Genomic DNA, 12,301 nt, shown 5'->3' with positions numbered 1-12,301 from the left:
CTGGGCTATATACTGAGCACCAATCTAAAAAAGAAAAAAGTGAATGAATGAATTAAGGACAAAGGAAAGAATTCAGGTATGTAACTGAGGTGAATAATCTTAGAGGAAAGCAAGTCTAGGCTAATTATATATGACATAGTGATTTCAATGAGAATGGTTACCATAGGCTCATATGTTCATATACTTGGTCTCCAGTTAGTAGACCTGTTTGGGAAGGAGTGGGAGGTGTGGCCTTGTTGGAGAAGGTGTGTCACTAGCAGCTGGCTCTGAGGTTTCAAAAGTCCACACCATTCCTGATGTTCTCTACCTCGTTCTTGCAGATCAGATGTAAGCTCTCAGCTACTGCTCCAGTGTCTTGCCTAGCTGCCTGCTGCCATGTTTCCCATGATGATCGTCAAGTACTCACCCTCTGAAACTTTAAGCCCTCAATAAATTCTTTTTCCTGTGAGTTGCCTTGGAGATGGTTTATCATTATAGCAGTAGAAAAGTATTTAAGACAATGACTCAATTAGCTGAATCTTCACATTAAATCCATATTTTAAGAAGATATCTTGGGTTGGGGAGATGGTTTAGTTGATACAGCATTAGCTGTGCAAGCATGAGACCTGAATTCAGATCTTAACACTCATGTAAAAAGTTGGGCACATCAGATAGCTCTAATACAAGCATTAGGAAGCAGGATCCTTAAGCTCTCCTGTCAACCAGTCTAGTTAAATAGAAGAGCTCTAGTATCAGCGAAAAACTTTATCAAAAAGTAAGATAGAGGGGCCATGAAGCTGGCTCAGATGGGGAAGGCACTTAACAAGCAAGCCTGATTACTTGAGTTCTATCCCCAGAAACCATGTAAAGGTAGAAGGAGAGAACCAACTTCTACAGAATTGCTTTCTGGCTTCCACATGTATACATGCACACACATACACACATATCATAAACACACAATGATAAAATTCAATAAATAAATAAGATGGAAAGTGATAGAGGAAGCACTCAATATGGGCCTGTGGTCTCCATGAACTCAGAATTGAACATAGTTTTGGTTTCTTTCCTGTGATGAAACCAACTTAAGGTAGAATGGGTTTATGATGACTCACAGTTCAAGAGTACAGTCCATTATGGAAGGAAAGCTAAGGCACCAGGACCTTGAAACAGCTGGTCATATCATGTCCACTACTGGAAACAGAACAGTGAATGATGATGCTCAGCTCTCTCTTTCCATTCACACCAGTTCTCAAGCTTCCTAATGATGCAAACTTTTAATACAGTTCCTCGTGCAGTTCCCAGCCATAAAATTATTTTTGTTGCTACTTCAAAACTGGAATTTTGCTGCTGTTATGAATCATAATTTAAATATCTAATGTTTCCCATGGTGTTAGATAATCCCTGTGAAAAGGTCATTCACCCCCTCAATAGGGGTCACAACTCACAGGTTGAGAACCACTGATTTACATGCTCCAGCATCCCAGTCAGGGAATTATGCTATTCATAGAATGTGGGTCCTCCCATTTCAATTAACTCAATAGGGATAATTCTGCATAGGCAGGTAATTCTAGATTCTGTCAAATTGACAAGTAAGACTAATCATCACATATGTGAACATATACACAGAAATACAACAAACACAAGTCTAAGAGAAATACAAAGGTTTGAAATAAATTTTAATTTGAGACAAGTTCTTCTCCCCCCCCCCCCCCCCCAGGGTTTCCCTGTGTAGCTTTGCACCTTTCCTGGAACTTGCTTGGTAGCCCAGGCTGGCCTTGAATTTACAGAGATCCGCCTGGTTCTGCCTCCCACGTGCTGGGATTAAAGGCATGCGCCACCACCGCCCGGCTTGAGACAAGTTCTTACCTAACCTATGTTTACCTGGGATTCCTTAAATAGCCCAAAATGACCTTAAGCCTCTGGTCCTTCTGCCCCCATCATGGCCTTAGTGCTGGGATAAGAGGCTCGTGACACTCGGTGTCTAAGTTGGGGTTTCTATTGCTGTGGAGAGACACCATGACCACAGCAACTCCTATAAAGGAAAACACTTCATTGGAGTGGCTCGCTTACAGTTCAGAGGTTCAATCCATTATCATCGGAGGGACATGGCAGTGTACAGGCAAACATGGTGCTCGAGCTGGAGCTGAGAGTTCTACATCCGGCAGGCAACAGCAAGTGGTCTGAGATACTGGGTAGAATCTCGAGCATACATGAAACCTCAAAACCCACCTTCACGGTGACACACTTCCTCCAACAAGGCCATATCCAATCCAACAAAGCCACATCTCCTAATAGTGTCACTCCCTTTGAGGGCCATTTTCTTTCAAAGCACCTCTCCACACATCTTGAGTTGGTTTTTTTTTTCTTTTTGCCAAGTTGAAGTCTGGCAAAAAATTACATCTGAAATGTTATGAGGTGCTTTGAATTGATCAGTTTGCTACTTGAAGAGCATGAGAAGAAAAATACATTTTACTTTTCTTTACCTCAAAGCATAAACCAGCAATGATGATTTTCTTCAAGATAGTCCTACTGGGGAATTGTCAAAACTAAGAAGTGGCAAAAACAGACTGAAGCAGTAGATTGCCCTGACTTCTAGGCCACCCTGGGTAACAGAGTCACAAGTCCTGTCTTAAAGAGGAATTGGGGAGACTGGCATTCTTAGCTCTTGTTATATTTGCAAGTACCAAGTTGTATAAAAGAAACAAAGTAATTCTTTTTTCATTATTGTTCCCTGGATGCAACAAGAAATGGTCATATTGTCTGAACAGGATCAAAACACACAATACAAGCATGGAATTATTGATAGGAAACCCATTCAATTAATATGCGCTATTAACTATAATAAAAGGCTGTAACTGTGAGAGAAGCTCTCACTCAAGCGCAATTAATAACTAAAAAGGCAGTCTCTGCTTTTGAAGCCCTAAACGTGTTCAGAATCCTTTGCATGTGGCAAGAGGTTTCCCGTGCGCAGGTGGGCGGAGCGTCCTCCCCGGACCGGGGGCTGGTGAGACGGGCTCCGCCCCAGGGCGTGGTCTGCGCCGCGCCGCGCCGCGCCGCACGTGTGCAAGCTCGGCGGCTGGTGGGAGATCTTGTACGTGTGGGTTTCCTTGCGGTGTACCCTATGTGGGTTGGCCCTGGCCTCTGTCTCCTCCGAGTGGCCGCCGCCCTTCTGCGTCCCGAGCCGAGCGCCTTCTTCGCCGCTTAGCTGGCGCCCGCAGGCTCCGGGTAAGTGCGCGGCCAGGCGGCGCGGCCCCAGGCCTTCGGAGACGCGCGCGGCCGGCCGTGGTCGCAGCTTGCGCCGCCCCCATTTTTTCCGCATCTTCTCCACATTCCTCGCTCTCCGGTATCTGCTCCATACTCCTCGATCCAGGATCCCAGATCCCTAATTCCCGATCCGTGCTCCCGGATCCCGGCTCTTTGCCCTGATTCCCGGCCGGTCGTTAGGCGGCGCTGCGTCCAGATCCTCTCTTTGGCCGCGGTTCTGTGGACCGGAACTTTTTCCTCTCCTTCCTTGCTTGGAGGTGCCTCAGGCCTCCCCAAACTCATTTCCCCAGCCCTGCTCAATCCCCGAGATCGTCCGACTACCCTGCACCGGTCTGAGCCTGGTGCTGGTACTGGCCGCAAACGTCTTACGTACTGGGCAGGCCTTGGGGGCCGCTGCTCTTCTCACACCAGCGGAAGCAATCAGGCTGGCATCAGGGGTCTTTTTCTCCAGCCTCTGCTGGATGACTGTGCAGGCTACTTACCCTTTGGTCCTTACCACCAGCCTAAACTGAGGGAGGGGACTTTAAAAAGCACAGGATTATTGCTGTTAATTAGCCCTGTAGGGATGGAAGAGAGTTCAAGGCCACTTCTTTAATTAAAAAAAAAAAAATCACTAAAATATAGGTGGTGTTTTGGTTTGTTCCCACTCTAAAACACCATCAGCAGCAACAACAACAAAATCTGTGGCCGTCTGTAAATTGGTATGCCCCAGTGGCAGGGCAATGTTTTTATTATTGAAGGAACTGTCAAAAATCAGACAATTCACTATAGTGAAAAAGAGTGAAATAATGTCCAATAATTAGCAAATAGCCAACAGGCAGAATTTGTAAATTTACTAAGTTCATTTGAACACATAGTTTTGAGACGGGACTTACTAAATTGAGGTGGAGTCTCTCTGTCCTGACTGTCCTGGAACTCAAAGGCGTGGACCATCACACTCAGCTGTTCCAGCACTTTTGTTGGAGGCAATACAAGGCACTAATGAAACTGAGATTTTGTATCCTGGAAAGAAATAACAGACCCGATGGTCTGTCAACCTAATTTCTAGCTGGGATCTTTACGGGTTCTGTTCTGCCCCTGTGGGACTCTCACACATTTTTCAGGTCTGCTTTCTTCAAGTCTTTAAAACATCTTTATGGAGGCTTCACCCAAAATGACCCCTCTCTGCTCATCTTTCTCTGCTTCTAAATGGCTTGTATGTCCTCATACAGGGTTTGTTTAGCTTTTTGCAGTACTGAGGATTGAACCTAGGGCATGCTAGGCAAATGTTCTTCTGAGCATAAACCGAGCCAATCATCTGTTTCATTGCAAGAAGTCTTCCATTTTTCTCTAGTGCCTACACAGGATAATTTATACTTAATAAATGTTACAGTAAATGATTCTAATAGACTTAGTGGCTTTTTTCAGAAGAGGATATAGATAGAGTATGCTCTGCCTTTAAAGAAAGTGTTTCTAAGTCATGCCTGCTGCCTAGGCAGGAGAACCACAAGTTCAGAGCTGCCTGGGCTGCATTGTAAGGGCATTCTAAGCAATTTTAGAAGACCCTGTCTCAAAGTAAAGACAGAGGGCAATGTAGTTCATTGTTAGCACACTTGCTCATCATGCACAACACTTCATGAGACCCTGTCTCAAAAAGCAAAAGTATTTAAAAGAGCAAACCATGCTTAAGCATTAACAATAGCTCAGGAATTAAAAAGTGAATAAGAAGTGTCTTAGGGACCGGGCCTAGTGACCTTGAATCCCAACACTTGGGAGGCAGAGACAGTCAGCCAGCCTGGTCTATATAGTGTATTCCAGGACATCCAGGGCTATGTGGTAAGACCTTGTCACAAACAAACAAACAAAAGGGGGGCGGGGGTAAAAAAAAAGTCTTAGTTATTTTTCATGTCCCCTCTCCTGGGGACATAATAAATGTCACTGAACAGGGCTGTGGTAGCAACGGTGTTGGTGGGGCTTTAATCCCAGCACTAGGGAGGCAGAGGCAGAGGCAGAGGCAGGTGGATCTCTGTGAGTTCAAGGCCAGCCTGGTCTACAGAACGAGATCTAGGACAGGCTCCAAAGTTAAAAGAAAAAAAATTTTTCAATGAACAAAGTTGAATGGGGAGAGATATTAGATATCTGTCCAAAGCATCATATTTTAGTTTTCCAACAACTCAGAAGATGGTAAGTGACCCACTTACTAAATTGCAAGACCTGGAATCTTGCTCTGAGTTATAGAGGAGATCTGGTGTTCCTTCTAAATCTGGGAGAGAGGTGGACGGTCTGACTATAAAGTCCCTGAGCCAGGCTGCATGCATGGCTTTTTCTGGCTGTGCTTGCCTCTCTGCTGAGTGTTGTGGCCTGTGAACAGGTGTCAGGATCTCCTCCTGTAACGAATTCCCCTCAAGTGCCTGCCTTGAGATTTCTATCAGGGTCCAGAACAGATGCTACAAGTGCCTAAGGATACTAATCTAAGGGATATCAAATGAATCTAAGCACACTGAGTTAATCTTTAGTCCATTCACTTTATTCTTCTCAGTCAATTCTGTCTACATAGTTTCAGCCCTGTCATCACATACAGCTCCTCTCTGTGCTCAGTTTTCCTGTCCTTGTAGTTTTAGTAAGCTCCTATGTGTTTGACCTGATCTATCTATGCCCTCTGTCCCTTTGTCCTCCATCTCACCTTCCTCGCTCCTTATTCCTAGCTTTCAGAAAACTCTACCCGTGATCTGCTTTAACCTCTACAGAACCTGTCTTCCTCTTCTCTCTCTGACCACACTATTCTGTGTCTGCTATTCCTGCCTCAGGGTTCACTCCTCCCCTCTCCCTGGCCATGGTTATGTAAAACACCCTATTGTCCTCAATCTCTCTGTCATGCCCCTAGGCTGAGGGAAGGGGATGGTCTGAGCTTCATTTGCACAAGAAACAAAGCTATACATCTAGGAGCCTGCTTGTCTCCTAGGCTCAGCAGGGGAGTTAGTTACCTAGAAGTTAAGCAGATCTGAGAAGCTTATCTGTTTGCCAAATGGTGCTTGGCTGAGGAGCCAATGGGGTGAAGCTACCATCTGTGGGATTATGACTGAACGCCTCTAAGTCAGAATCCCGCAGAATTTGGGCATGCAAGAATTTCATAGCAGAACACAGAATATTAAAAACTGGATAACACCAAATATTCCATAGTAAATGGCTTGCCTTTTGACAGACCCTTGGCTGGTCAAAGTATAGCTTTAATACACAGCTGAATCTCTATAATATATTCTTGCAGCCTGCATGATTTCTGACCAGTACTTTGACAGCCCATTATTGTAATTACTCTCAATGATTGCTCAGGTGGTCATGTCTATGACATGAAGCAAAATCTGCCAATTCTTAGAATTTCCTTGATTTTTAATATCTAACCATGGCTATTTCTGGTTTCTCATTAACCATACTTAGAGGACTAGAGTATTTTTGGAGCTCATTTATGGTTTATATGGGTATGTTTGCTAAGTTGGTTGGTAAGTTCACTTTTCTGTCTTTCTGTGTAACAAAAATAGGAAAAACGTAACATCCTTATTTTAGTTTCTGTAGCGAGCACATACCCTGGTTATGGGGGAGGAATAATCACTCTTGATTCAGACTTGGTATAACACTCATTTATTCACACAGTAAGATTACAAGCATTATTCATCCTGTCTTCCAAATGGAAGCAGAAGTACCTCTCCAGGTATACAGGTCCGGTCTCGCCACGTCTGTTCCTCTGGATCTTGGGGACAGGATCTCACGTCTCTGGCAGAGGAGAGTCGTCTCACGCGCGCGAGGGCCTGATGAGCTCTGTTGGTTGGGTCTGGGGCTTCATCTTTTATATTCTTTCCTGACTGGGTTTCTAGTCTTATCCCTACTTCCACACATAGCTTATAGCTTATCACTACTCCATTCATGGTTACTATTGCTTATCACTCCTGACCAGGGTTGTTCACCCTAGGCCTTACTTGTGTTCCTTACAGTTTCAAGTAAGATCAAGTAGATAAGTACACACTATCCAGAATATCTTTATTTTGATTGCTCTGTGTTTGCCCCTCTCCTGAGTTCCTCTTCACTGGGGAAGTATGTGTGATGTCTTAGATTTTGCTCTGTTCATTGCAGATGGTCCAATTAAATAATAATCTGTTGGGGGGCTGTTTCTTTTTAAATTGTGGTCAAATACATAACATAGCTGTCATAGTGGAGCACATCTACAGTCTCAGCACTCAAGAAGCTGAGGTTGGAGAGTTAAGAGTTAAAGATCAACCTGGTATATTTACAATTTGTGGTTTGGTTTGGTTTGGTTTGGTTTCATTTTGTTTTGTTTTACTTTTGTCTTGTGTCCGTATGTTTTGAGAGAAATGCAGAGGGGGGCCAGAGGCCAATGTCAGATGTCTTCTATCTTTCTCCACATTAGTATTTTTTTTTATTTTTTAATTACATTTGTTTATATTTAATTGTATGTGTGTGTGTGTTTGTGGTGTACTTGTGGAGGTCAGAGGACCACTATGGGAATCTATTCTCCCCTTTTACCTGAAGATCTAACTCAAGCCAGGCCAGGCATTCACACTTCCTTACCACTAAGCTGTCTTGTTGGCTTTGCTCTTTGAGAAGAGGTCTCTCACTGAATATGAAGCTCAGCAATTGGCTAGATTGCCTAGCAGTGAGCCCCAGAGAATCCTTCTGTCTACACCTTGCCAGGCTCCAGCTTCAAAAAAAAAGAAAATTAGTGCTAGGGATAAAGTTGAGATCCTCCTGACTAAGCCACCATTGTAGTTATTTTCCTGCCTTGACTACAGTCAGGACAAATCTTTGTCACCCGCCAGTCCCACAGCCGCTCAGACCCAACCAAATAAACACAGAGACAACTGTATGGCCGTGGCAGGCTTCTTGCTAACTGTCCTTATAGCTTAAATTAATCCATTTCTATAAATCTATACCTTGCCATGTGGCTTGTGGCTTACCAGTGTCTTCACATGCTGCTTGTCATGGCAGCAGCTGGCTGTGACTCCTTCTGCCTTCCTGTTCTTTCTTTTCTCCTCTCTGTTAGTCCCGCCTATACTTCCTGCCTAGCCACTGGCCAATCAGTGTTTTATTTATTGACCAATCAGAGCAATTTGACATACAGACCATCCCATAGCACACCATCCCTATCTCTTATATCCCAGGCTGGCCTTGAACTCCTGGTGCTTCAATTTCTACTTCTCAAGTGCTGAGGTTACAGGTGTATACCATCATACCCGGCTGACTTTATAGGTACTATACAACAGTACCCCATAACTGTTGGTATGGTGTGGGTATGCTTTCATTTATATACTACTGTATTTTATCAGTTTTGAAAAGATGATACACATGCCTGGAACAAAGTTATAATAGAACAGTGGTGATATTCAATGAAAACACAATTCTAGCACTTAACCACCTCAGTCCTCACCTAGAAGTAATCACCTTTTGCAGTTCCTAGTCAGTTGTAATAATGTGTAATAATCTACACATTATTCAACTTATTTTTAATTTGTTTTATGTGTATACATGTGCGTCTGTTTATGTATATGTGTGTATACAGGTAGCTTCAGACACCAGAACAGAGCATTGGATCCCCAAGAACTCAAATTACAGGCAGTTCTACGCCCACTACATGTGGGTGCTAGGAACTGAACATGGATCCTCTGAAAGAGCAACAAGTACCTTTGACTTCTGAGACATCCCTTCACCCCCTGAATTTATATTCTGTTTGGTTTGGGTTTGTTTTGTTTTAGTTTTTAAATGTTTATATATGAGAGTTTGACTTGCATGTATATATGTGCACCACGTGCATGTCTAGTTTCTGCAGAGGCCAAAAGAAAGCGTCAGATCCCTTGAAACAAATTAGGGATGGTTGTGAGCCACCATGTGAGTGGGTATTAGGAACCAAACCCAGGTCCTCTGCAAGAGCAACAAATACTATTAACTACTAAACCATCTTGCCAACCCCTCTCTAAATCATTTTCTTAAGCTAAATCCCTAAAAAACATATTTCTGCCTTAAAACTACATATATACTTTTTTAAGTTTTTTATTTGTTGGTTTGTTGAGGTAGGGTTTTTCTGTAGCCCTGACTGGCCTGAAATTCACAGAAATCCACCTGATCTGCCTTCCAAATACTAGGCATGTGCCACTCCACCTGGTTATATTCGTGAGACTGTTGGTACCAACTGTTGTACCGTGTTTTCTGTTTCTAGACTTTTGAGTGTATGCCAATATCAGAATTACTTATTTTCTCATTAAAAAGATACTTTCATTTTTTATTTATATGAATGTGTGTCAGTGAATGCCATGTGTATGTGATGGCCTTAGAAGGCCAGAAGAGAGCATTTAATCCCCTAGAGCTAGACTGGCAGGTCCAGTGAGCTACCTGATATAGGTGTTAGGATCCAAACTTGGGTTCTCTGAAAGATCAGCAAGCTTCTTAAACTATTAAGCCATCTTTCCACACCCCTGATAATTATTGTAATAAATGATTTTTTAAGGATCCTCTGAACAAAGGTTCACTGTGCCTCTGTTTACCAAAACTAGCTTCTTTATGGGATATTGTTAACTTCTACACTTTTCTCCTCTCTGAAAGGTCCTCTTAAATGTTCTCTTGGAGCCTTAAAGATGGAAATGACAAGCGTGTCCCTGAAACGTGGGTGCCTTGTTGTGGAAGATAATGATGGTGTGGCCCTGCAGGAGGAGACAAAGAAACAGAAGGTCTCAGAGTGCTATCTGACCAACAGTCAGGATGGGGTAGAAAATGACAGTCTACACAGCAGTGAGGATGAGCCTGGACCTCCAGAAGGTGAAGATGCCAAGAAAGATGAAAAGAATTCCAGTGCTCAGGTGCAAGAGGAGGAAGAGGAGGAAGATGGCCTTTCAGAGACAGGGGAAGAGGAGGAGCCTGAGAGTTTTGCAGACATGATGAAGCATGGGCTCACAGAACTTGATGTAGGCATCACGAAGTTTGTGAGCCCTCATGAGGGCTTCTCAGGGATCTTAAAAGAAAGGTGAGTTTAGTAAACATGTTTGTTTTAGTTGTGTTAATACTTTTCCTTCAGAAAGAGATCAGCAATATAGTCTTTAAAAAAATCTTTTGCTGTTTGTTTTTTTTTTGTTTTTTTTTTTTGAGGCAGTGTCTCTAAGTAGCCCAGGTTAACCCAGAAGTTGTCATGAACTCTCAATCCTCAGACTCTTGAGTGTTAGAAATTTAGGGATATGCCTTCACACCCAACTTTCCATGTAGTTTTCTTTCTTTTTTTTTTTTTGTATAATTTATTTATTTTTATTTTGTGTGCATTGGTGTTTTGCCTGCATGAATATCTATATGAGGATGTCCCCTAGAAATGAAGTTAGAGACAGTTGTAAGCTGCCTTAGGGTGCTGGTCCTTTGGAAGAGCAGCTCATGCTCTTAACTGCTGAGCCATCTCTCCAGCCCCTCAATTTAGTTTTCTAAACCTAAGGATTGTTTACATTTCTGATCAAAAAGGGACAGAGTGTGGGAGAGCTGCCTAAGTAAATAGTCTTGGATTTTGAACATGTTTGCTTTCTATGATCCTATGCTTTGAACCTAAAGCCTCATGCACACTAGGCAAACACTCTTACTATACTGTACCCATTATAGTTCTTGCGTTCTTCCTGTTTCTCCTGTTTCTTTTGCCTTTTCTCTTGTTCTTTCTTGACAGAATTTTGCTCCTTAACCAGTTTGGCCTTTTTTTTTTTTTTTTTTTTTTTTTTTGGTTTTTTGAGACAGGGTTTCTCTGTGTAGCTTTGCGCCTTTCCTGGAACTCACTTGGTAGCCCAGGCTGGCCTCGAACTCACAAAGATCCGCCTGCCTCTGCCTCCCGAGTGCTGGGATTAAAGGCGTGCGCCACCACCGCCCGGCCCAGTTTGGCCTTTAATTCACAATCTGGCTTATGATGAATTCTTATTTCTTATCAAGGAGAGATTTTTCCTAGAACTGTTTAAATAAACGTAATTTCCCAGTGATGCATATTGTTAGGTGTGGGGGTATGGTATTTGTTTTGTTAAATTCTTTTAGACATTTTCAAGGTATTTTTTTTCTTGCTGAATTCATCTTATAATCTTAAGTTGTTTTTTCTGAATAGACCATATTTTTCAGTAGGAACTAGAAGTTGTTTGGAGCCAGGAAAATTTGGATATGACTCTGTTCAGCTACTTAATAGTGAGCTGAGGCTCCTGAGCCTCAGTATCCACATCTACAAGATGGATACCAGTGTCACTGTGGAAGTTGTTAAGAGGATGTTAAGTGTGATGATAGAAAAAAAGCTTTCACAGTAGCTTATGACAGACTTAGTGGGTTCTGATTTTACTATTTAGTTTTAATTAATTGACTATTTATGACTTAATTTAAGATAGACTGTATAACCTTAGATGTGTATATATGCATGTATATGTGGAAGCCCTCCTCAGTTACTCCCTACATGATTATTTTTAAAGATTGATTTTATGTGTATGGTGTGAGTGTCTGCATGTGTTTATCTGCACCACATGTGTGCAGTGTCCAAGGAGGCTAGAAAAGGGCATCAGGTCCACTGGAACTGATGTTACAGTTGTAAGCACTTGTGGACTGCCATGTGGTTACTGGGAACCAAACCCATGTTCTCCGCAAGGGCAGCCAGTACGCTTAACCATTGAGCTATCTCTTCAGTTCTTCTGCAGTCGTTTTCTGAAACAGTCTCAAAACCTGGGACTTGCCAATTTATATAGACTGGCAGGTCAGCAGGCTCCAGGGATCCTCTTGTCTCTGCCTTCCCAACAGATTACAAACATGTGCACCCACATGTGGCTTTTTCACATGGGTGCTAAGGATCAAACTCAAGTCTTCATCCATGCTTGCCACTCAAGCACTATACTGATGGAGCCATAAACATTGAAGGCTTTCATTCTGCATTTGTTAATATTTTTTATAATAATATTTTAGAAACTTCTAGGATGAAACTGTATGTGTTTCAGTGTTCATTAAAATAAGAGAAGATTTTCTTTAAATCTCTTATTTAGAATGAGTAAAGTTTGTCCTAAAATTAGTAGAAAGTAAAATGCTC

General features: G+C 42.6%; 1 protein-coding gene across 2 annotated transcripts in view; it reads left to right on the top strand.

Annotated features, from left to right (window-relative positions):
* Positions 1 to 3,071: 3,071 nt before the first annotated feature.
* The window catches only part of Pus7 (pseudouridine synthase 7), a 62,464-nt gene continuing 53,234 nt past the window's right edge, over positions 3,072 to 12,301 (top strand). For both annotated transcript variants that reach the window (XM_076566366.1, XM_076566367.1), the window contains exons 1-2: positions 3,072 to 3,204; positions 9,829 to 10,246. In XM_076566366.1, the coding sequence (XP_076422481.1) occupies positions 9,861 to 10,246 (386 nt within the window). In that variant the 5' untranslated portion in view covers positions 3,072 to 3,204; positions 9,829 to 9,860. The remainder of the gene's footprint in view (positions 3,205 to 9,828; positions 10,247 to 12,301) is intronic.

Source organism: Peromyscus maniculatus, chromosome 3, assembly GCF_049852395.1.
Source record: "Peromyscus maniculatus bairdii isolate BWxNUB_F1_BW_parent chromosome 3, HU_Pman_BW_mat_3.1, whole genome shotgun sequence".
Lineage (NCBI taxonomy): Eukaryota > Metazoa > Chordata > Mammalia > Rodentia > Cricetidae > Peromyscus > Peromyscus maniculatus.
The sequence above is the reverse complement of the archived record's forward strand: the minus strand, read 5'-3'. Positions and strand labels throughout refer to the sequence as shown.